Genomic DNA, 25,683 nt, shown 5'->3' on the forward strand with positions numbered 1-25,683 from the left:
TGGAAGACTGGCAATTTTTACAAAACTATCCATAGTCCTACCATATGAGCTAGCAATTATGCTCCTAGGTGTTTACCCAAATGAGTTGAAAACATATGTCCAGGGGCGCCTGGGGGGCTCAGCGATTGAACATCCGACTTCGGCTCAGGTTGTGATCTCACAGTTCATGAGTTTGAGCCATGCATCGGGATCTCTGCTGTCAGCCCGCTTCAGGTCCTCTGTCCCCCTCTCTCTCTGCCCCTCCCCCGCTGGTCCTCCCTCTCTCTCTCTCTCTCACTCTCGCTCTCTCTTTCTCAAACTAAATAAACTTAAAAAAAAAAAAAAGAAAACATATGTCCACACAAAAACTACTTCCATGTTTATAGCAGCTTTATTCATAATTGCCCCAAACTGGGAGCCTCCAAGATGGCTGTCGTAGGTGCATGGCTAAACAAATGTGGTACATGCAGGCAACAGACTATTATCCAGCGATAAAAAAGAAAGGACCTGTCAAGTCACAACAATAAATGGAGGAATCTTAAATGTATATTGCTGAGCGAAAGATGCCAGTATGGAAAGGTAACATACCACATGATCCCGACTTGATGACGTTCTGGAAAAGGCAAAACTATAAGGACAGTGAAAAGATCGGTGGTTACGACAGCACCCTTTTAGGTCAGTGAAACTGTTCTGTATGACACTGTAATGGGGGAGCCATGACATCATGCATTGTCACAACCCATAGAGTTGTACAATGCTAAGTGTGAAAAATGAAGCTTAGTTAATAATAATGTATTGATATTGATTCATTAATTATAACCACACTAAGGCAGAGAAGCCATGTGAAGGAGAGGAAGAGAACACGGAACTCTCTACCATCTATTCAATTTTTTCTGTAAATCTAAAACTGTCCTAAAAATAAAGTCTAATAACTTTTTAATTGATAGCTGTAAAAAACCTCAGCCTCACACATTATCTAAAAATGAACTCAAACTAGATCCTGGACTTAAATGTAAAGCTATAAAACTTTTAGGGGAAAAAAAAAAAACAGGAGAAAATCTTCAGGATCTAGGGCTTTGCAAAGAGTTCTCAGGCTTGACACCGAAAGCATGATCCATAAAAGGAAATTGTGATCAATTAGAATTCATCCACATTAAGAACTTTTGCTTGAAAAGTATGTATTCACAAGATGAAAAGACAAGATACAGTCTGGGAAATATCTGCAAACATATACCCAACAAAATATAAAGAACTCTTAAAACCTATCAGAGAAAAAAAAATACAATCCAATTAGAAAATGGGCAAAAGACATGAACAGACAGTCTGCCAAGGAAGATATATGGATGACGATTGAGAGCATAAAAAGATGTTCAACATCAGTAACCATTAAGGGAATGCAACTTCAAACCATAATAAGATATGCCATACACCTATCAAAATGGCTAAAATTCAAAATAGTGATAACACCCAATGCCGATGAGGATGCAGAGAAATTGTATTGCTCATGCATTGGTGGTTGGAATGTAAAATGATACAGCCACTCTGGAAAACTGTCAGTTTCTTATAAACCTAAACACACAGCTACCATACAACCCAACAATTGGACATCAGGGCATTTATCAGAGAGAAGTGAAAACCTGTGCTCCTGCAACAATCTATGTCGAATAACCATAGCAATTTTATTTCTTATAGCCCAACACTGAAACAACTCAGATGTCCTTACAGGAAATGGTGCATCGACACCATGAAATCTTACCTGGCAATAAAGAAGCAAAGTATCGATACAGGAAGCAACTTGGATGAGTCTCCAGGGAAGGACGCTGAGGAAAGAAGCCGATCATAAAAGGATACACACTGTACAATTCTATTCATATACATTCTTGAAATGACAACATTATAGACACAAAGAATGGATTAGGGATTATCAGGGATCAGGGATAAGACGGGGAAGGGGGGGAGGGATGGAAGGGTGAGTGTGGCCATAAAAGGATAATACAAGGGATCCTTGTGATGGAATGTTCTGTATCGAGACTGTATTAATGTCAATATCCATTGTGATATCTGTGCTATAGCTTTGTAAGATGTTACCCCTGGGGGAAATTGGGTAAACTGTACACAGGATCTCTACATTCTTTCTTATAACTGCATGTGAATAGAAGCATCTCAAAATTAAAAGTTTAATTAAAAATACAAAAATCGGATTGCTGGGCTTTTAAAATCTACATAAGGATGGGACAATAAAGTTGAAGAAATATACTAGAAAGCAGGACAAAAGAAAAGGGAGATGGAACATATGAGAGAGAAAATAAGTCTTAGTAAATTAGTCCAGATGGTCCCTCACGCACTAATAGGAGGCCCAGAAAGACAAAACAGAAAACGCAGGGAAATAAAGATGGCTCGGATGCCAGAAGTGAGGAAGCCAGACAGAGTCAAGCCGACTCGTACAGCAGAGTTCCAGAAAGTCTGTGGAATTGGGGACGCCGGATACCTTGGAGATGGTTCTGGCCACTTGGATCCCATTGTTCCCCACCCCCTCCTGTGCATCTAGGGGAATATCTCTGCCCCATCTGCCTCTCTCCAGAAAGCGAGCCAGGGGCTCACTGGGGTGACGGCGCTCAGCCCTTCTGGGGCAGAAGTGAGAGGCTCCTTACTAAACAAGACGGGAACAGGAGAAAGTCTGCACAGGAGGTCATGAGAGCCCAGGCGCCTCCCCCCGCACACTCACAGAGTGGCTCGCCAGGAGGACAGTGGAAGGTTCCTCTCCGGAGGGACAGCGTGGCCCTGTGGGGTCACCACCAGGAGGACCACCCATTCACAGGCCCCATCCCCAACACACAGTGTGATTTTTATGATGTTAACTGAATTAAAGCATAATCGACGCATGGTGATTTCACTCATCGTAAGCATCCACCAGCGAGATAAATTTACAGTAACGGAACACGCGTGTGACCTGTGCCCAGCTCAAGAAATGGAACATACCAGCATCCCAGAAGCCCTCTGTCATCCCCTCCCAGCCTCCACCCCACTTCAAAGAGAACCAGTATCCTGACTTCTGGCGGCATAAATTCATTTGGCCAGGTTTTCTGTGTCAGGCAAATGAAGCCATGCATGTGTGTTGTTTCATGTCTGGCTGCTTTTGTCGAATATCATGTTTGTGAAAGTTGTCTTTACAAATGTGTGTAAGCTGTTCGTTCTCACTGCTGCCTAGTATCCCGCTGGGGGAATACACTGTTTTATTCCATTCTACTGATGGGCATTTGGGTGATTTCCTGTTTCCACTCTTACAAGTACTCTTTATGTGTTTAATCAGCTTTTAGTGCCTGCCTTTTAAATATGAATAGACAGGCAAGGATCACTCAGAGAAAGCCTCGAACAGGGGAAGTAGAAAGGAAAACCGAGGGTCTCAGAGTGCCTCTGACGGAAGCAGCAAACTTCAAAGAAAAATTAAAAGGAATATCTTCAGAGAAATAAAGCAAGATCCATAAAGGAAATACAATACGCTCTACAGAAAGTTCTGAAAACAACTTCCAACTAGATCTAAGAAATTAAATATACATGGGGCGCCTGGATGGTTTCAGTCGGTTGAGTGTCCAACTTCAGCTCAGGTCATGATCTCGTGGTCCATGAGTTCGAGCCCCGCGTCGGGCTCTGTGCTGACAGCTCAAAGCCTGGAGCCTGCTTCAGATTCTGAGTCTCCCTCTCTCTCTGCCCCTCCCCCACTCTCTCTGTCTCTCTGTCTCTCTGTCTCTCTGTCTCTCTCTCTCAAAAATAATAATGAAAAAGGAAATTAAATATGCAGGAACATGGGGCGCCTGGGTGGCGCAGTCGGTTAAGCGACCGACTTCAGCCAGGTCATGATCTCGAGGTGCGTGAGTTTGAGCCCCGCGTCGGGCTCTGGGCTGATGGCTCAGAGCCTGGAGCCTGTTTCCCATTCTGTGTCTCCCTCTCTCTCTGCCCCTCCCCCGTTCATGCTGTGTCTCTCTCTGTCCCAAAAATAAATAAACGTTGAAAAAAAAATTAAAAAAAAATATGCAGGAACATGAGTTTAAAAATTCAGTAGGATGATTGGAAGACAAGGTTGAGGGAATCTTCCAGAGAGTAAGATGAAATGACAGAGGGAAAATATCATAAGAAAATCAGAGAGTCGATCCAGGACATCCAATGTCTGAATAACAGGAATTCAGTGAAACTAAGGAAAGAAAATTATCAAACAAACAAACAAACAAAACCCAAAACCAGAAACAAACAAACAAAAACATTAAAAGAGACCATTCCAGAACAGAATAACATTAGTTTCCACATTGAGCGGTTCAGGAAGGACTCAAGTTTCCACACTGTAGGCGAGAGCCACCCAAACAGCTCACACGCTGCTGACTAAGCAAGGATTCCCTGAAATTTTGAACAAAGAGGCATTTATTTGGGCAATCAGAATTACAATTCAGGAGGCTGGATTCAGGTAGCAACCTGCCTCCTGTTCAGAGGAAGACGAAGGTCATGAGGGCAGTTCTTCAGGTCCGCTATGCAAAATAGGGATTGAAACTAGGTTAACCGGGATTGGTTGGATTAATATGCAAATGAGGTGTTGAAACTTGTCCGATCTCATTGACTCCTTTGAAGCGGAGAATGCAAAGGATTCGGGGATCAAGGTGAGGAGGGAGTTAAGTCCAGGCTGAGGGCTTGTGGCTGGTAAAAAGTTTGTAGTTTATTTGATGAGGACACACATAAACTGCTCCTACCTCATGGCCTCCCAGCCCTCTTTTATTTTATTTTATTTTATTTTATTTTATTATTTTATTTTATTTCCTTTTCTTTTCTTTTCTTCTCTTCTCCTTTCCTTTCCTTTTTTCCTTTCTTTTTTCTCTTTTCCTTTCTTTTCCTTTTCTTTCCTTCTCTTCCCTTCTCTTCTCCTTTCCTTTCCTTTCTTTTCTTTTCTTTTCTTTTCTTTTCTCTTCTTTCCTTTTCTCTTCTTTCCTTTCCTTTCCTTTCCTTTCTTTTCTTTTCTTCTTTCCTTTCCTTTCTTTTCTTTTCTCTTCTTTCCTTTTCTTTTCCTTTCCTTTTCTTTCCTTCTCTTCTCTTCCCTTCTCTTTTCTTCTCTTCTCCTTTCCTTTCCTTTCTTTCTTTCCTTTTCTCTTCTTTTCTTTCCCTTTCCTTTCCTTTCCTTTCTTTTCTTTTCTTTTCTTCTTTCCTTTCCTTTCTTTTCTTTTCTCTTCTTTCCTTTTCCTTTCCTTTCCTTTTCTTTCCTTCTCTTCTCTTCCCTTCTCTTTTCTTCTCTTCTCCTTTCCTTTCCTTTCTTTCTTTCCTTTTCTCTTCTTTTCTTTCCCTTTCCTTTCCTTTCCTTTCTTTTCTTTTCTTTTCTTCTTTCCTTTCCTTTCTTTTCTTTTCTCTTCTTTCCTTTTCCTTTCCTTTCCTTTTCTTTCCTTCTCTTCTCTTCCCTTCTCTTTTCTTCTCTTCTCCTTTCCTTTCCTTTCTTTCCTTTTCTCTTCTTTTCTTTCCCTTTCCTTTCCTTTCCTTTCTTCTGTTCTCTTTTCCTTTCCTTTCCTTTCCTTTCTTTTCTTTTCTCTTCTTTCCTTTTCTCTTCTTTTCTTTCCTTTTCCTTTCCTTTCCTTTCCTTTCTTTTCTTTTCTTCTCTTCTCCTTTCTTTTCTTTTCTCTTCTTTCCTTTTCCTTTCCTTTTCTTTCCTTCTCTTCTCTTCCCTTCTCTTCTCCTTTCCTTTCTTTTCTTTTCTTTTCTTTCCTTTTCTCTTCTTTTCTTTCCCTTTCCTTTCCTTTCTTCTCTTTTCCTTTCCTTTCTTTTCCTTTCTCTTCTTTCCTTTTCTCTTCTTTTCTTTCCTTCTCCTTTCCTTTCCTTTCCTTTCTTTTCTTCTCTTCTCCTTTCCTTTCCTTTCTTTTCTTCTCTTCTCCTTTCCTTTCCTTTCTCTTCTTTCATTTTCTTTTCCTTTCCTTTTCTTTCCTTCTCTTCTCTTCCCTTCTCTTTTCTTCTCTTCTCCTTTCCTTTCTTTCCTTTTCTCTTCTTTTCTTTCCCTTTCCTTTTCAAGTTTATTTATTTATTTTGAGAGAGAGAGAAAGTACACATGTGTATGCACCAGCAGGGGAGAGGCCAAGAGAGGCGGGAGACAGAATCCCAAGCAGGCTCCACTGTTCCTTCAGCACCAAGCTGGGACTCGACCCACAAACCATGAGATCATGACCTGAGCCCAAATCAAGAGTCAGACGCTCAATGGACTGAGCCACCCAGGCGCCCCTCTTCCGGCCCTATTTTATTTTTTTATTTTTATTTTTTTCAACGTTTATTTATTTTTGGGACAGAGAGAGACAGAGCATGAATGGGGGAGGGGCAGAGAGAGAGGGAGACACAGAATCGGAAACAGGCTCCAGGCTCTGAGCCATCAGCCCAGAGCCTGACACGGGGCTCCAACTCACGGACCGCGAGATCCTGACCTGGCTGAAGTCGGACGCTTAACCGACTGCGCCACCCAGGCGCCCCTTCCGGCCCTATTTTAAATGAGGGCCTCTTCGCTAGGCTTGCTGGCTCCCTTGTGAAGTCTCCTTCCCCAGTGCAGAGGGGCAGGACTCCCATGGTGTCTGCCTTCTCCACAGCAAGCCTGCAGGCTGGAAGGCGAGGATTTCATGGCCTTGAATGCTGAAGAAAAATGTATGCCTACTTAGAATTCGATACCCAGCCAGGTGATTACTCAGTATAAGTGTCAAATCCACACTTTAGAGTGTAAAGGTAAAATACGATCTTTAGGGACGCATAGGGTCTCGATCGTTTTGCCACCTCCATATACAGGTATGAAGGAACCTACCAGAAAATGCGTTCAGTCTACATGCGGGCACCAACCATGGAAGTAGGGGGCATCGGGACCCCCATCCTGAGGGTGGGACCCAGGGACTGAGGCTGAGGGGACTTCCAGGTGATGGGGAAGGAGAGAAACCACACAGCTACAGCCAGTCCAACCATCCAAGCTCCAGGGGGGTGTTGTCAAGAACAAATTTAAATTAGTAGGTTACTAATGTGCTTGAATAACAATGATGATGATTAAAGCTCCCCCCCCCCCGCAAATAGGGGCGATGTCAGGGGAGGAATTGCATAAGGAAAAACTGTGATTACAGTATGCCTTGTGACTCAGCTCTGAACAATATTTACACAACCAGAGCAATAAACATGCTGGACATATCACCACGAAGTAGGCCCTGGAGAGGGGAAATGTGTGTGAAGGAGTGGGGCGTACATCCTGACCCCGTAAAGATGAAGTTCAGTGGATAATGCCTGATGTTTAAAGGCCTAGAATGCACGGAACAGATTATGATGTGGCACAGAAAAGGCATCTAAAAGGGTTGAAATAGTAGCCTCAGGGGAGTGGACTTGGGTAGGACAGGGGACAAAATTTCTGGTTCGAGCTTGATGATGCTACCATCTGACTTTTCAAGCTGTGCACATTTTATTGGGTTCAAAAGTGAGTACAGAAAAGAGTCTCTATTCACAATTTAACAAAGCTAGGTATCAGTTATAGGAAGGCCATTCGCCTGGAAATTTTAAAGCTCTCTCTTAAGCAACATTTGGATCAAAGACGAAATCGGAATCCAAATTTGGAATAGCCAGCAATAATAAAAACACAACGTGGGAGCTAGTATTCCTCAAAGGAAAATTTGTAGACTTAAATATTTACATTAATAAACACGATGCAATGGAAAGAATTGAATTAAATACCTCTACAATTCTGATTCCAATTTTATTGTATGTGGTTTTTTTTTTTTAATGTTGATTTATTTATCTTGAGAGAGACAGAGATAACACTAGCTGGGGAGGGGCAGAGAAAGAGGGAGAGAGAGAATCCCAAGCAGGCTCTGTGCTGTCAGCACAGATCCTGACATGGGGCTCAATCCCACGAACCGTGAGACCACGACCTGAGCCGAAATCAAGTCAGATGTTTAACTGACTGAGCCACTCTGGCGCCCCTCAGCGTATGTTTTTTGAACACCAAGCAATTGTCAACAGGGCCCTGGAAGGGTAGGAAAAGCCAGCCCCGGCTGCTGGGTCACCTTGAATAGGAAGCAGGACGAGTCTGTAAACAGGGCCAGTTTTGCCGACATCATTTTTCCACATGGGAGTGTTCAAAGATCCTCCCCCACTTCCTGCCCCCGGCTGGTCCAGCTGCAGAGAACGAGTGTCCTAAGTGGCCAAAGGAGACGTCCCATCCGGCTAGCCAAGCCTCTTGCTAGCCTGACCCTGGCGCTTGACAGACTGAGACCCTTGCAACCATCAGAGTTCTTGACTGCGAGCGACAGACACTCTGCGTATTGACAGAGCTCAGTCGCAGGCTCTCCGGGAGGCCTGGAGAATGGGAGAGCCGACGACAGCCCCAACCACACCATAAGCCAGGGCGGCACCGAGGCCACAAGGCCGGCCCAAAGCGGTGGGCACCAGCCCTGCACTGCCCCCACTCCGCCAGCAAGTGGCCTGGGTCTGCTGATCAGGGGTATGTGCTGTGTCCCACCTGTGAAGGTGAAGGTGGCTGGGAAAGGACGCCTCAACCTTCCAGCTCGGCAATGGAGGACCCACAGGCTAGGAGGGGGAGCCGGCTAGACGGCAGCAGGGAGGTCACCCCCGGGCAGTGAGAAGAGCAAAGAGCACCCTAGGACGCCCCCCACCAACCTGCCGCCAGCCACAGCACAGGCCAGGGAGGATGTGCCCAGCGGGCAGGGAATCTGACACACCGGAGGAGGGGAGGGGCCTTCAGACTCCCGCTGTCTTCCCCGCACGTGACCCCGCTCGCTCGCAATGTCCTGCCGTCCTGATCTGGGGCATCCGGGGAGATGCCCATCTGCTTGCATCTGACACGGGGCCCCGCGCTCCCCTTGGAAAGCAACCTTCTCGCACATTCATTTTCGGATAATCCCCCAAACATGAGCAGAAAACAGCCTCTTGTTTCTACCAGAGTGGAATCAGCCACAAGGCCCTGTAGGCGACTTGCACAACAGACACCGATTTCCTCTCCGTTGTGGAGGCTGAAGTCCAAGGTCAAGGTGTGGCGAGCTGGCTTCCTCCGAGGCCTCTCTCCTTGGCTGATAGATGGTGGTCTTCTCCCGGCGTCCTCATGGGGTCGTCCCTCTAAGGACACCAGTCAGATTGGACTAGGCCCCACCTGTATAACCTCATTTTAGTTTAATTACCTCTTCAAAAACCCTGCCTACAGACAGTCGCATTCTGAGGTGGCAGGCGTTAGGACTTCAGCAGATGAATCTGGGGGACAGCGTAGCCCATCACGGCTGCTGCTCAACCAGGACCGTCAAATTTAGCGAATAAAAACACGGCCATCCAGTTAAACCTGAATTTCAGATAAGCAACAAACAATGTCCTGCGGTTTATCTGGAGTTCAAATTCAATGGGGTAACTTCTATTCTATCTGGCAACCCCACGCTTAAGAAACCACTGCAAAATTCTGTGGGCGAAAATCGCAAGCGTCATTTACTGCCCACGGGCCCAGAGGTAGGCCGTGCGGGTCGGCCGGCTGTAGGCGGGGCTTGGGTGGCTTTGGCTGGGGCAGCTGGCCTCTCTTCCACATGGTCTCTCACCCCCTGGCAGGGTGGCCAAGGTTTGCTCTCTTTGTGTCGTTGTTAGAGAGAGCACGTGAGTGGGGGAGAGGCAGAGAGGGAGAGAGAGAGAGAGAGAAAGAGAGAGAGAATCTTAAGCAGGTTCCACGGTCAGCTTGGAGCCCAACTCGGGGCTAGATCCCACGACGCTGGGATCACGACGTGAGCCAAAATCAAGAGTCGGACGCTCAGCCACCCGAGCCACCCAGACACCTCAGGGTTTGTTCTCTTGATCCATGAGAAGGTGAAGCCTCCAAGGCCTCTTGAGGCCTAGCCTCCAAGGATTTTGAAGCTCAAACTGGGTCACAGGGACGCCCAGATTTAAGGGGTGGGGAGATGGACGCTGCGTCCTCACCGGAGGGGCACCACAGGGATAACGGGGGGGGGGTGAGAGATGGGGGTAGTTTTGCCGTAAGTCTACCTCGGGGGCCTTGGAGTCACCTGACCCCCTGCCCGTGGTGACTTCTATGCAGGCATGGGCAGAGTTTGGACCCAGGGCTCTGGGGGAAAGTCAGGGTGGGGAGCCATAGTCGGGGGCGGGGGGCACACACGGGTAGGGAAGCACACGATTTCTTGAAAGCATAGAGATTCTGCGCCACGATGGGAGAAGTGACCCATCATGCCTACTGATGGGGTTCCGCAGAGCCCCGGGAACGGGTTGTGGAAACCGCTCATCCTGCAAGGCCGTCCCTGGTGCTGAGAGGAGCAGGTGACGATCCTGTATGCCTGCAGGAGAGATGATGCCGATGCACCTGGCTGAAGACGGGTGGGGTGTCCCCATAAAAGTGGGGACCCTGCGTGTGCAGAAACCACTCATTCATTTATTCGAGAGCCGTTCGCTGTGGCCCTCCTGCGTGCCAGGCACTGTTCTGTTCTGTCCTGCCCTGACGAGGCAGTGAAAAGGGTAACTCAGTGATGGTGATGCATGCTTTGGAGAAACACGAAACAGAACAGAGAGGCAGAGACAGCTCTGGGGGTGGTTGGGGGCCCTCGCTGAGCAGGTGGCCCTGAGTACATGGACGGAGGATGCAGACAAGCCAGCCTTTAGAATCACTAGACCCTGATGTTTGGTTTCTAGAATTCAGGGGTCATGACCTGCACCCCCGCCACCCCCTGCCACCCCAGCCAGGGTGACACTCCATCCGTTCCTCATACTGGGCCCGTCCCAGAGGATCTCCCAGCCCTGTGTGCACAGAGCTTGGGGAAATTTCTTCTGCTGACTCCAATCCAGCCCCCGGTGGGAGGCATTTCAAGAGTCAGTTGCTATGGGAAGTATTTTAGCTGGCAGGCATTCAGAAGTCAAGAGCGACTGCCTGTCAACCTTCAAGGGCCCCCACCTGAGAGGTTTAATGGGCCCTTGTGGGGCATGCTGGGAACCCACCCCTGGAACGAAGTGGTTCATGCAGCTAAGCAACCGCTTCCTGGTCCAGGCTCACCCTCTGCCAGGGATGGGCCAGGCCTTCGTGCCTGTTGCCCCGATGTGTGAGCAGGACCCCCCAGCCGCCCCCCAGTCTCAGTGGGTAGAGGCAGAAGGGGGCAGTCTCAACTAGTGGGCAGTTAAATGAGGAGCACTCCGACCTCTCCCCTGCCAGGGGGCAGCTGTAGACAGAAAGAAGGGTTTCTGCAGGAGAACCAGAGCCAGGGGACTGTTGGAAACACCCCGAGATTACAAGAAAGGCCAGCAAGCATCCCCGATGGTTTATAAGGGAATGTCAGAGGCTGGGGCAGGGGTGGGGCAGTAACACTGTCCAACGACGTTCTACGCCCTGGTTCAGATCACCCATAGAAACAACCATGATCCGCCCGATGGCCATGCTCCAAGGGGGACCACTGAGGAGCCCCCTTACCTCCTCCACAAAGCTCCACAAGTGGGTCAGAGGTCGGCAGGAGCAAAGGAAGGGGGAGAGAACTGGAAACACGTGGATGGGATGCGGACCCCTCCACCCCATGGAAGCATGAGCCCACCTCCAAGACCTTCATCAGAAGTGTTGGACTGGAGCTTATGGGACTCAGACAAAAGTGCAGCTCCCAATATGGCGGTCAGGGCTGAAGGCCCTGTCCCTGTGTCAGCTCGTTGCACAAAACAGAAACCACTCCAGGGACTTCAAGATATTGGACAAGGGGAATGAAGCCTTTGCACCATCACTAGAAAGGCTGAGAATTGGGCCTCCAGACGGGGTCGCTAGATGGCCCCCACCAGAACATTCTGCTGTAACTGACGCAGGATCAGGAAGACAACAGATCTAAACTCCAAAACGCCAAAGATGAAAAGCAGATCCTAAAAACAGCCAGAAAGAAAGAACACCACCTTCAAGGAAAGCAAATTCGACTCATGGCCAACCTCCCACGAGTAATGGCAGAGGCTATAAAACACTGAATTAAATCTCCAAAGTGCTGAGAGAAAATAACTCCACAGAATCGCGTACCTGGCAAAACCATCTTTCAAGACAGTGGGAGGAATGAAAGAAAGATAATTCCCGAAGAAAAAAGAGAGTTGTTCCTTTGTTGCACGGGCAACAGAAGAGCAAATAGACAAACCATACCTCATAAACATTAAAAGTTTTTGTGCCTCAAAGGGCACGATCAACAGAATAACGGGCAACCCATCGATCAGAAGAAAATATTTGCAAATCCCATATGTGTTAAGGGACTGATATTTGGAACGTATAGAGAATGACCAAATACAACAAGAAAAGCCAAACAAACCCAATTCAAAAATGGGCAAGGACTTGAACAGACATCTCCCCCCCAAACAGATACACAAATGACCAATAAACACGGGAGAGGAGGCTCAACATCGCTCATCAGTAGGGAGATGCCAACCAAAACCACAGTCAGCTGTCACATCATCGGGAGGCTACTATCTGAAGGGGAAAAAACCCCAGAAAATAGTAAGTGTGAGCAGGGTTATGGAGGTGTTGGAACCTTCATGCTTTGCTGGTGGGGATGTAAAATGGTGCGGCCACAGTAGAGAACATTCTAGCAATTCCTCAAATAGTTAAACGTAGAGTTACCACATGACTCCGCAGCCCTGACCCTGTACTTCTAGGTACACAGTCACGAGCGATGAAAACATCTGTCCACACGAAAAAGTGGTCCACAAATGTTCACAGCAGCTTTATTCGTAACAAGCAAAGAGTGGACACAAACCAAGCGTCCATCCACGGATGAATGGATACGTGGGGGATGATGCAGGGAGCGGGAGGTGGGGGAGAAGGGGTGTGGGGTTTCTTCTGGGTTGAGGAAAATGGTCTAAACTTGGCGGCAGCGATGACAGCGGTACAACTGCGTGAATATACTAAAAACCACGGAGTCCTACACCCTAAATGGGTGAATTGTATGGTATGTGACTTATGGCTCACCGAGGCCAGTTAGAAAACAGAAAGCAGAGTGTTTCCTTACTTCCCCAGTTCTCGCCCCAAATTTGCATGCGCCTGAGCCACACAAGGCCACCTTGTACGGTTGTGCGGGCCATGCAGTCCATTAAGCATAGGCCGTGTAAAGAGACTCAGCCCATCCGTCCCACTCTCGGAAAACCGAGACCCCTCTGGTTAGCAGAAATCACTCTCCTTAGACACCTCTTTGGAAGCAGTTGGTGTTAAGACATGTACCACACGCACACACACACACACACACACACCCCACTAAAAGAGCATATTCTTTTATCCCTAGAAAATTAGTCTAATCCCACTCTGTCCAATAGAAATATGATGTGAGCCAGAAATGTAATTTAAAATTCTCTGGTGGCCATATTTTAAAAAGCTAAAAGGCACAAGTAAAATTAAATTTAATAACATATTTTACTTAACCCTGTCTATCCAATATATTATCGCTTCAACATGTAATCCATACCAGAAATTTTAATGAGATATTTTTACAGCAGCTGTGTATTCTACGCAAAGCACGTCTCCATTCAGACTGGCCACATTTAGAGCTCTTGAAAGCCGCGTGTGACCAGGGGCTATCTCGTCACACAGTGTGGGTCTGCACTCTAAATTGCGATGGCAGATTGATTTGAACAAAACTAGGAAAAAAAGAAGAATCCGTCGGTTACCGTAACCAAAGGCGAGAGTAGACTAGTCTTCAGGCATAGCTGGATCCAGAAATTTAATCCCTCTCTCTCTCTCTTTCTCTCTTTCTCTGTCTCCCTTCTCCTCTCTGCCGGCTGTCTTCTGCCCTCACCCTCTCTACCTCTTTCTCCTATCTCTACATTCCTTTCTACATTCCTGAGTTGGCTTCACAATTAGGTTCATGAAGTGCCCTCCCCCAGCCCACCCCCACCCCCAGCCCTGGCAGCTCTTGGTTGACAAGCTCACCCTGTGTCAAAGAATGTTGTCTCTTTTCAAGAGTTTCAGGGGGAAAAAAAATTGTCCCTGATCAGGTGACGAGAGGAAGGGAGGCTCTGATTGGCTGACTGGTGTCACGTGTCAGTTGGGGCGTGTGGCCAGCCCCACTGGCACATCTGCATGGACAGAGCGGTCTGAGACTAAGGACTGGAGTTGGTGAGTGAAGCCCTCACTTCTCCACTCCACATGTCAGCCTGACGTGTCTCTAGGGTTGCAAATGCACACAGCTCTGCTCGGGTATTTTTGTTAATGCAGCTTCTTAATTGTCCGTAGCTTACCTAATCTTGCTCCCAAGCCTCCCACCTATCGAGAAGCAGGAACAAAACCTTAATCTTTAAAACAAAACAAAACAACCCAAATTTAGTGATGTTTAAACGATCTCTTGTGTTTCAATACAGTCTCTTTGGGAAAAATGTTAAATCCAGGTGACAGTTCACCTTCCCAACAGGGCTCTTCCTCCCTTTTCTTCCTTCTTCCCGAGGTGGCACTGGGGTCTAAGGCAAAGCTTATGAGACTTCCTGACACTAGGGAAGGGAAATCAATTCTTCTGTCGGCCTCCAGTGGAAGTATTTCACCCAGGCAGAGCTGCCTTGTACAGTTGTGCAGGTTGTGCACTGCACAACTCCATGAGCATCATTAGCATAGACCACAGTCCTGGAATTGCATGGGCAGCAGCCCTGGTCCCATTCACCTCTGCTTCTCAACCTCAGTCCTCAGCAAACAAATGCCTCAGCTTTAGGATAGGAGCCGTTCCTCTGGATACCCCTCTGCTCCCCCACCCCACCGCGGCAGCCTTCTCCTCCAGACTCCTGATTTCCAGGCTTCCGACACTTTCCGTGGTGGCAGGGGTAACTCAGCCGGTCCTCTCTGCATTACCACCTTGCTTGTGGCCTGTGAGGCAGCTGAAGGGGCTCAGAAATGACCCTTCCCTGATGCCCATAGCCTCACGATGGCCTCGTACAGGAAGTGGGTGCTGCAGCCCCGGGTGACATGAGATTCCTTTGTTGCAAGATAACAGGATTTGCAGACCTGAAAACGCGCCTGCGCGCATCTCTGACACCCTCCCCACTGTTCGTCCCCAAGCTTTATGGTACAACCCTGTGGCCAAGCCCGGCAGGGCACTTCTGGCCTCGTTCTCCCATTTTACAGATGAAGAACCTAAGGCAGAGGAGGGCAGAGACTTACCCTGACCACACGCACCAAGTGCAAGACCCAGGGTTCCAGGCCAGGAAGGCCTCTTCCCCTCTTGCAGACAGATCATTTAAAGGGGAATCTGTGCCTGGAAAACTGTTGTTAGGTAATTAGTTCCAGTGAGAGAAGAGAGGCGTTTCTGGCTCTCTTCCTGGGACCTAACCCTGCGCCTGTGCTCTCTGCCCTGTGTTCTTTCAAGCCCGGAGAATGTACAAAGAATGCCAGGAATGTCACAGGCTTACATGTGTAAGGTCAACAAGACCAGGCCCCCTCGGAGCTCAGACAACCAGGGAGAGCCCCGAGGGGTGGGGTGGGGGGGCTTCCCACGAGTGGTGTGGAAGCCAGAGAAAGGAGGGGGGAGAAAGCTCTCAGGGCCGCTGAGCGGGGCTCCTGCAGGAGCAGGGACACACAGGCACACAGGGCCAGCCTGCGGGTCCGCTAAGACTGGGCATCTAAAATGTGGCCACCCTTGGGGCACCTGGGTGGCGCAGTCGGTTAAGCGTCCGACTTCAGCCAGGTCACGATCTCGCGGTCTGTGAGTTCGAGCCCCGCGTCGGGCTCTGGGCTGATGGCTCAGAGCCTGGAGCCTGTTTCCGATTCTGTGTCTCCCGCTCTCTCTGCCCCTCCCCCGTTCATGCTCTGTCTCTCTCTGTCTCAAAAATAAATAAACGTTGAAAAAAAAAAATTAAAAAAAAAATTAAAAAAAATAAAATGTGGCCACCCTAGACGCTATGTTACAGTTCCGGATGGGGCACACCTGACGTTAGATGAGCCCGGGGAGGCCTCCCGGGTGACATTCAGTCTGGACAAGGAGCAGGGCCAGAGAGGGAGCTTCGTGCAAGGGACGAGGCAGAGGGTGCAGGAGGTGTAATCGGGCTGGAGGGCGGCAGATTCGGGGCTGGGCTGCCAGACGGCACCGGGCTGAGGGTCGCCCACCCTGAGGACACGCAGGGTCGTCCCTGCTCCCACCCCAGGCCCAGCCGGGGCAGCCGGCAAGGAAGCGCAAGTTCACAGGACCTGCCGGGAGCTGGAACTGGGGAGGGGGGTCCTGGAGGGTCGGAGAGCCGCCCCTCCGCTTCCACCGAGCAGCTTATCAGCCAGGACTTTATGCCTGCTAGAATTCCTACTACTGCTAGAGTTTCATACTATTTTTACTTTCCCTATATTATTTTTGCAGTCACCTACTGATGACAAGCGACAGGGGTCATCCACTTGTGATAGTGCCATCAAGTTTCCCTTTCGATAACCTCTTGAAGTCAAAACGGGAAGAGTGTATTTAGGGACAGATGCCAGGTAAGACGGAAGGACCGGGTACGCAGCTGAGGAGACGGGAGCCGCTGAGGCCGTGGGGCACCTGGGGGCCTTGACAGTGACCGGAGAGGGCAGCCGAGGCCAGGTTCCTCATCAGCGCCAACGTCACTGCTTACCCCTGGCAGGTGCTCTGGCAAGCGTGGGGCCCTGCCAGCCTGGACCCCCGATCCTGACCCGTCAAGCTTCTAGTTCAAGAACGGTTTATGGCCGCCTGGGCCGAGGGAGCGTGTCGCACCCGCCCCACACCCACCCTGCTTCAAAGTCACAGGGACGAAGGCCCTGCTTCCCCACAAGAAAGGGCTTTAAGACAGACGGAGCGCCTGTAGTCTGGGACCAAAGGGATGTGAGACGAGGCGGGGTCCTGGGGGTCCTCATTCAGAGGAACCATCTGTGAAGACATGGGTTTGAGACAATTGAGGAGATTTGAATATGCAAATACTAATTTTGTTAATGCGATAACGACACAATGGTTATATAAAGGGAAAAAAATGTCTGTATCTGGTAAAAAAAAAAAAACCACAAAGTCTCGTGAGCAAAGGAGAGAGAGGTTTTGAAAGCTGGCGGGGAAGAGGCTTCACCTGCCGGAGAGGAAGCGGACACCGGAGGTGGGGAGGGTTCCAGGCAGGGCCCTGGCGCCGGCCTGGGGGGCTCCGAGACTCGAGACTCGGGGCCTCACCTCCTGAGTCCTGCCTTGTGCCTGGGCCGCAGGGCAGGGGTGGAGGCCTTGGTGCGTGGCCTGCCTGCCCTTGGAGCCCCGGCTCAGGGGGACAGACTTGCCCACCGACAGCAGCGCGCCAGACAATTGAAGTGACATGGGCGGGGGCAGGGAAGTCTGGCAGGTGGGAGGTAAGACAGGCTACGGGACATGGGGCCAGGGGAAGCGTCCAGAGGGTAGTCAGTTGAGGACAGAGGCCAGGGCCACAGCCAGAGGTGTTAGGCCACCAGCACTGCAGCCAATGTGCAGACAGGGCCACCAAGCCCCAAAGAAAAGAGCAGAGCTCTCCAGCTCCAGAACATTCTGTGGCCCTCCGATCCACACAGTAAAGCTCAGGCTCTTTTTTTAACTTTTTTTTATTACTTTTAAATGCCAGAAAGTACTCGTAACATAAAAGTTAGCTGGGCCAGTTTTCAGCGCACAGTTCAGTTGGCGTTGAGCGCACTCACACTGCCGTGCGGCCGTCCCCACCGCCCAGCTCCAGAACACGTAGGTCTTTTCCCACTGAAACTCCGACCCCCTTGAAGGCTCACGACCATTCCCCTCCCCCAGCCTCTGCACCCTGCCCACACGTGTAGGCTCAAACTCTTCTAAGATCCTGCTTCAACCTCACCCATGGCCCCGTGGGGAGATGATCGGAAGGCGGTAGAGAAAGGAGAGGAATGGCAGTGCAGGTGAGTGGCTGGAGACAGATGGTGTTGATGGGGTAGGATGGGGTCGGTGATGGACCAATGGGTGGGTGGCTGTATGCGTGAGCTGGGGGGAGGGTTGGTGGGCGGGGGTCGATGGGATGGAGGAGGAAAGAGGACATCCCTCCGGCTGGAGTAGTCCAGGAACTTCTGGCCACCCCAGCCCCAGCCCAGGGGGGACTCTGCTCCACTCCTCTTGTGAAAATACTTCTGAGTTAGCAGTCAGAATGCACTGTATCCAATGTGTGCCCGGGGGTGAATCACCTCTCATGGCCAGAGGTGTGTCACAGCTTCCCTGTCACCTCCCCGCTGCCCCCAGCCTGGCCCCACCTGGCAGGGCTCCCTGGTATCATGGCTAGTCTTAGGCCAGATCTCCCCCTCAACCAAGGTCACGTGGGCAGCAGAAGCCGGGTGGCAGGTAAGTCTCGGGCATTTTAAGTGCATTTCGAGTGGGCAGTCAGCACTTAATTACGGGCCCCCTGGGAAGAGACTGGATAATCAAAGAAATGCCCCCACACACCTCCAACAATCCATCCGTCCCCTCAGGCGTCCTGCGCACAGACACGGCCAGAACTTACAAACTACACGAGGCTCCCTGGTCCTGGAATGCACGGTTCTACACAGTTTGCAAAACCCTGAGCGCAAATGGACTGACTCCTCCTCCCACTGGGCGTGTGACCTGAATCCGGCTAATCAGAGCACCTCGTTCTCCAGGCCAAAATGTTTGGTTCAAATGGAGACGTGTGCCCTAAAGTTGGCTAATGAAATCTCTACTTGGACATGTGCTTTGGTAAGCCTACAGCCGCTGGCAGTCATTGGTGCCTCCCACTTGGGGAGAGCCCTGCCTGAGAATGAACCAGTACAGATGACAGAGAAGAAGACAGATTCCTCATGACCTCATCGAGCTCCTGGATCCAGCCAGGCCTGAAGCCAGACACACCCTTGGACTTTTCTATCACAGGAGGCAACCGGTTCCCTTTCATTGCTCAAGCCAGTTTAGCTTAGGTGAAGATATTTATGATGGAGAGCCCCCCCCTCCCCGCCAGAAGAAAAATATGTGTGGTTATTTTGTTGGGGTGGTTTTCACCGGAACGGGCGATGATGGCTAGAAAGTGGATTTCTCAAGCTACATAGTAAGACCCCGGGTGAGTTGAGTTTGAATCCTCGCTCTGGCACTGACAGTGCTGTGTCTGCGGGCAATGACTGATCTCACCTCTCCTTGTCCTCAGGTCCTCCTCTCTCAGATGGGGCCACAATGCTTCCAGCTCCTATCAGTCAGCAGAGTCTGGGCTGCGCTGCAGAAAGTTCCCCAAATGACCGTGTCTCGCACACCTGCTACTGTTCTAAGCTCAAGCCCTGTGCGCACGGCAGGCTGGCTGGAAGCTCTGCTCTCAGGATCCTCAGGGCAGGAGGACTATAGGCCCCACCTGGACGCGCCGTAAGTCACTTCCGCTGACAATCCAACGGTGGGAACGGGTCACCGAGCCCATTTTCAGAAAGGCCACACGTGCCCATGAAGCAACACCATCTCACGTGCCGCTGGGCGTCCCGGAAGGCCCCAAAGGGGCACGATGGGGCCAAGGCTCCTCGGGGACATCGCAGAAACCTCCCAAGTGGTCTCTGGCCTCCTGCAGCTTCTGATTCACCAGCCCCGGAACTGACAAGCGCAGAGTGCAGCCTCACCCCTCTGCCACCCACAGACAGCCCCGTTGACATGCCCCGCTCGGCACAGCCAGCACGCCCTGGTATTAATAGCTGATGGTTTTAATACCCTCGACGAGCCAACGTGTGCGGCAATCAGAAGGCGCCTGCCTCCCTCCCGCACGGTGCTTGCTGTGTAATTACGCGTGATCACAGCGCAGCGAGCGCTGATTGCGGCTCAGAGGCGATCGCCTACTTTCAGGCTGGTGGGGCTGGAGCCCTCGGCGGCCTAACGAGGGTAATTGAGGCAGGACTGATTGTGCCGGAAAGCTGGAGGGGACCGAGCCATGAGAACAGGCCGCGTCACACCCCAAGCGGGACGCATTTGCTAAATTTGTTTCCGACGCAATTTCATGGTGATTACACTGATTTCTCTTTAGTAATTGAGCCTGGCGCTGAGCTCAACGCCTGCAGCCCGGCTGTCAGGACGGGCCCATTTTGGAGCAGGAGGTATTGATTATGATTTATGGACCACTGTCAGAGCCCTCGGGAAGGAAAGATAGAGCGGGAAGGCAGGCCGGAGCGCTGCCCGGGCTCTCTGGGAAACTCCCTCCTGGATGTGCCGCGGCCGGTTTTCCATCTGGCTCTGTCACTTACCGCTGGGTGCCCCTCAGCTCCCCGTCTGTTGGGGGTAATGACCTCATCTCATAAAGTTCCAAACCAGTTCGTACACCGGTCATGGTTGGTCGATCGACAGGTATGTCCTTTGGGGACGTGTCACGCCTGTGCCACCGGATACAGGCCTGCCTCGTCCAAATGCACCACGGCTGGCCCCCATGCCCACCCTCTGGGGCAGGAACGGCCATCCCTGTTGGGCCATGGAGGAAACCGGGCCTAGAGACGAGGCCCCTGCCCAGAGCCGCATGCTGGCAGAGGTTACACCGACACCTTTTTCGCCGAAAAAGTATTTGCCACAGTTTTCAGGGGACAGAATGCGCTAGTCTGTGCTAGTCTGTGCTGCGAAGGCAGCCAACATTTCCCGCGGGGTTCCTCAGCCACAGGGCTCCCCACAACGCGTGCTCCCGGCTGAGAACGCCTGGTAAGCACAGCCCCAGGCCCTTCCTGTCCCAGGAAGGGGCTTGAGGTCACTGGAGCACCCAGGCCACTCCTGGCCCTGGGCAGCAGAATCTGCGTGGTGACAAGGCCCCTGGGAACAGCTCTGGGCTGCACGTGAGTCCAGGACTCTGTGCTGTGTGGGCCCCAGTGACGGCATTGTTTTTTCCCACTGCCTTAATTTCCGTATTCTACATTGTAAAATTTCTCCTCCTCAACTATACAGGACCCTGCTGGGGCTGGAGACTGATATATATATATATATATATATATATATATATATATATATATATATAATATATTTTTTTTTAATTAAAAATTTGTTCTTTCTTGCTCAGTGAGGGCACGGTGGAGTTCCAGTGGGAACTGAGGGGCTTGGGCTTTGGTGTTTTTCAGGGTCAGCTGATGATTCCAAAGTGCCTCCAAACAGCCAAGCACGGGATCCCGCCCCAGAGCACCAAACCCCCAAGGCCTGGCCTGGCTGATGCTGCCACGCCTCTGCGAGCCCCAGCTCGGCAGGCAAGGGTCCTGCCTCGACCGGCCAATGCTGCTCAGGTGTGGGACCTGCCCCAAACCCCTCCCAGCAAGGAACACGCAGAGCCGAGAGATTTAGCAAAAATGTTTAATCTCTCCTTAATGTGTGTGTGTATTTACAAGTACTAAATCTGAAGAACAGTAAAATAGGAAACAGCCGTATATTTACACAGTCCGCGGGCCGAGCGCCCGGTCGGCCATGCTGCTCCTGCTGGAGAACAGTGGCTGAGGGGGCGGCTCAGGCCGGCCGAGTGATCGCTCTTCTTTTGGGTGGGGGCTCTGTGGCGTTAAAGGACAGCTAATTGTGGGCTTCGTCTTAAAAATATCTGTCTCTCTCTCTAAATATATCTATTCTAGCTTGTGTAGCACCAACGACGTGAGCCATCAGATCCAGAACTGGGGAACCGGGGTGGGGGTGCTCTCAGCGAGGCCAAAGTAGGGAGGGCGGGAGGGATGTTCAGGGCCCTTGGTCTCAGGCGCCCCAGGTCCCGCTTCCACAGCCCCCACCCCGGCTCCTCGGGCCCTGGGTCAGGAAGTACAGGGCAAGCTCGAGGTATATGGAGGGACCAGGCTCCCAGACCGAGGTGTGAGCTATCCTGGACACTCCTGAGATGGTGCAGAGCAGGGAAGGGCGGGGGGGGGGGGGAGGGGGGGTGAGGAGTGGCGGTAGCAGGGTAGGCAATAGCAGCAGTGTCTGGGACAAGCTGGGAGCCCTTGCACCCCACACCGTGGCCTGGATCGCCCAAGCCCCGGGGCTGCAGCAGGGCCTTTGGGACAAAGGCAACCACCCTCGCCACGCAGAGCAGGGCTCCAATTCCAGGCTCCTGCCAGGTCCTCATGCCCGTGTTAGGGTCGGAGCCCCTGGCAGGAGTCCGTGCACAGGTGCCAGTGGGGTGCTACAGAGTTGGGAGTAGTGACGGGGAGAACATGGGGTCTGACTGCAGACCCGACGGGAAGGTAGGTTCGGGGCCTGCCGCACCGGTGAGGGCAGGGCACGATCAGCGCCAGGGGCTCGCATGTAAACACAGACTGCTAAAGTGCTTGCGCCTCCCTCGGCCACCGTTGCCCTGCCCGCCCACCGTCCAGGTGACTAGGCCACAAGGAGGGCACCGCCCTGGAACCTGTAGCCTCCCAGAGGCAGGCACAGGGGCTCAGCTCTGCGGGGACCAGAGACGGTGGAGGAAGGGGCTGGAACTGGATTCTGAAGAGTGGGGGGGCACAGGGGCTGAGCAGTCCCAACCTGACCCTCACAGAACTGGAAGAACGGGGGCTTCAAGTAGAAGCTGGCGCCCTGGGAAGACTTTCGGGGGTAGGGTGGGGACAGAGGCTTGCCCCCAGGCATGGCCAGGCTACACCAGAGGGGAGGCAGGGGTGCACCCAAGGACAAGAATCCAGGTCAAGGAAAGCGGCTACCAGAAGACAGCCTGATCTCTAGACGGACTGTCCTCAGCTAGGCCGTGCCGGGGACAGGGGCCAACCTGAGCTCCACTGGGGCTCCCATGGCAGTGGGAGGCGGGAGCCCTGCCCAGTGCCCGTAAGACCCCCATCTGCCCTGTTCCGGGAGCTTCCTGTGCTCGGATTTCATGCAGCTCCCTGACGAGAGGGGGAGGCCCCCGACCTGATCTCCAAGGTGTGGCTCACGCTGCTTAGGAGGGGGGGACCCCAAGACGGGCAGCCCGTGGGCGCGGGGCCGGCCACAGTTAGCTGTCCCTTAAAGTCCGTGGGAATCTTTAGTACCGTCGAAAAAGTGAATTGGAAAGGGGCCGGGCCGCTCGTTCGCTTTCACAAGTGACTGCTTAATTAAAAAACATAAAAAAAGGGCCTAACAACCTCTAGTATTCAACACTTGCAGTTTTAAAAAGATCAAGTCAGACTAAACGCTAGCACAGTCATGCAGGAATCCACGGCCCCGCGCCCTGGACGCTCTCGAGGGGCCAGCGAGAAGTTCTCTCCTCCTCACATCAAAACGAAAACAGGATGACCCACAGGTCGAGGGGCAGAGGCCTGGGTGGGGGGGCTCCAGTCAGGGAAACCCTGGCCACTTTCTCCACGACCATTTGGTATTGCTTTCCCACCGCCTTAATTTCCTTATTCTACATCGTAAAATTTCTCCTTCTCCAGTTAACTATACAGGACCCCACTGGGGCTGGAGACTGAGGCTAGAGCCACATATATATAGATATATATATATATGTACAGGATTTTTTTTGTTTTTTGTTTTTTTTAATTAAAAATTTGTTCCTTCTTGCTCACTGAGGGCAGGGTGGGCAGAGCCGACCTCCAGGCCCTCTGGTCACTGCGTTCTACCCGCAGGGGCCCTGCCACAGCCCTGGCCGCCCGCGAAGAGTACAGCAGGGTTTCTTTATTCCTCCTACATAAACCAAGTCCCCAGGTGTCCCACCGCTCTTGAGGGGCCCGCACGCTCAGAGACACCAGACTGGAAGCCGCTGAAGGTGGAGTGGAGAGCAGGGGACACAGAGAGGGCGGAAGGGAGGAGGGTGCTCGGGGGCTGCTCCCAAGACCTGCACAGTCGGAGAGCACGGCCCGCCCAGGGGTGGGTGCTGGGAGCGGTGCGGTGGGGGAATAAATAATGGGAACCTGCGCTCAGGACCCGGAGCCCCAGGCCCCAGTGGCTCCCAGAGGCACAGCCCTGAGGACAGGAGAGGAGTCACCAAGTCCTTCTGGAAGCCGCATGGGGGCTTCGAGGGAACCATTCTGCAGCCCCTCCATAGGAGGGAGCTGGGGCCTCTCTGGGCGAGGTGGACGTGGCGCTCCGGCCTCGGCCGCGGCCGCGGACAGCACGCGGTGAATCGGAGGATGGTGGCGGTGGGGCAGCAGCGAGCGTGGAGGTGCCGGACGCGGCAGGTGGGCAGCGCGACGGGCGGACGACTTGAGCTCTCCTCGGCTGGGCCCTGGCCACTCGGCCTTCCCCTGGGCTGCCGTCAGGCCCTGGGCCTCACGCTCCGCCCGGGAAGCCGGGAGCGGCTGACGCCCTCCTGGCCCCCCGTCCCGGCCCTCTGACCTGGGCAGCACGGCCTCAAGGAGACAGACCAGGCTGGCTACCCCTTCCTGGAGGGCTCCAGCCTTACCCCCAGGTCCCCGGCGGTTACCCTCTTCTCCCAAAAGCCAGGGGTCACACCTGGGCTCCCCCAGCCCTGCGGCGAGCAGTTCCGGGCACAGAAGGTGCTACAGGCACGGTCACCCACACCGAGAAGCACTGGGACCCCCGCCAGGCAGGAGGAGGAAGGGGAGGGCCGGGAGGACACTGGGCTGCACGCCGGCCCTGAGCGCACCGGCACTTGGCACAGTGGGGGCGAGGCTGCCTCCGGGGCCTCCCAGCTCTGGCTGCCGGACGGAGGCTGCCCCCGCGGGCCCTCTCGCTCAACTCCCGCTGGGTGCTGACAGCCTAGTGTCTCAGCTGCTCAGGGCCATCGTGTCCACCACCTGCTCCAGCTTGCTGCGGAGCCGCTGCCGCCGTGCCTGCTCGTCCTTCTCCAGGGCCGTCAGGATCTGCAGAGCGGGGCGGGGGCGTCAGCGGGCCTGGCTGGGGCCGCCTGCTCGCAGGGGGTGGGGTACACGGAAGCTTAGGGGGTGCCCAGGGAGCATGTCACACGGTCGTGACCAGCGGGGTCTCTGGAGCCAGTGCCAGGTTCCAGCCGCTCCGTCCTCGGCTAAGAGGCCTGGGTTGAGCCTAGACCCCCCAGGATCCCGGCGTGGAGAATGAGGCCCCCGGGTCGCCATTCCTACTCTGGATCCCCGAAACACCAACGCCACACAGGGCTTACTCACAGCCAGCCCTTTGAGTCCTCTTGGTGTGGCGTCCTCATCTGTCTGTCACAGCAGGGCCTGGCCTCCCAGGGCACAGACGCCACCCCCACACAGCCTGCTCTGGACCCCAGCTCGGCCGGGAGAAGCAGCACTGGGCTCTCGTCGGGCCCTCTGCCCGCACTCCTGTGTCAGGCAGGCCAGCAGCCGAGCGGCACGCAGCCTTGCAGCCACCTCCCTGCACCTGGCTCCCTCCAACCACCGCCTGTCCCTCTGCACCCCGTTACAGCAGAGCTCCTCGGAGAGGACGGCTAGCTTCCCTCCGTTTTCCCTCGAGGGCCGAAGGAAGGCGGGCTTCAGTCCACAACTCACCCTCCTTGGCGCTGGGCCACCTGCCCACGGCCTGTCCCTGCCTCTCTGTCCCAGGGCCCCACCCGTCCCCTCCTGGCTCTGGACTCACCTCTGGGGCCGCCTCCTCCATTCACAGGCCAAGGTCCTTCCCTCAGTTGCCGACCCCACACCCTGGCCTAGACTCTGACACTCCTGCTCTCAGGTCCTCTGCCCCTCAAACTTGAATAGCTGGACCCCTCGCCCCTCAGACCCGTGCCTCCTGCAGCCTGCCCCGCCTCCTATCACTGGGCTGCAGGTCTGAAATCAGGCCCAAAGCCTGTCAGACGGGCAAGGCCCAGCCCCCGAACCGAGTGGGCCTGGCAGCACAGCCACAGCTCCCACCGGCCCCCGCCTCCCTCCCATCCTCTGGCATCTGGCGGTCCAGTCATGGCTCTAAACCTTGATGGCCCGTCTCA

At 52.6% G+C, this 25,683-nt stretch overlaps 1 protein-coding gene across 1 annotated transcript in view; it reads right to left on the reverse strand.

Moving 5' to 3' along the window:
• Positions 1-21,211: 21,211 nt before the first annotated feature.
• Positions 21,212-25,683, reverse strand: part of PLXNA1 (plexin A1) — a 43,644-nt gene continuing 39,172 nt past the window's right edge. The window contains exon 31 of the mRNA XM_047097056.1: positions 21,212-24,622. Coding sequence (XP_046953012.1) covers positions 24,527-24,622 — 96 coding nt within the window. The 3' untranslated portion in view covers positions 21,212-24,526. The remainder of the gene's footprint in view (positions 24,623-25,683) is intronic.

This window comes from Lynx rufus, unplaced genomic scaffold (genome assembly GCF_022079265.1).
Source record: "Lynx rufus isolate CCGP_SWC_20201006 ecotype Redwood Valley unplaced genomic scaffold, mLynRuf1.p SCAF_4, whole genome shotgun sequence".
Lineage (NCBI taxonomy): Eukaryota > Metazoa > Chordata > Mammalia > Carnivora > Felidae > Lynx > Lynx rufus.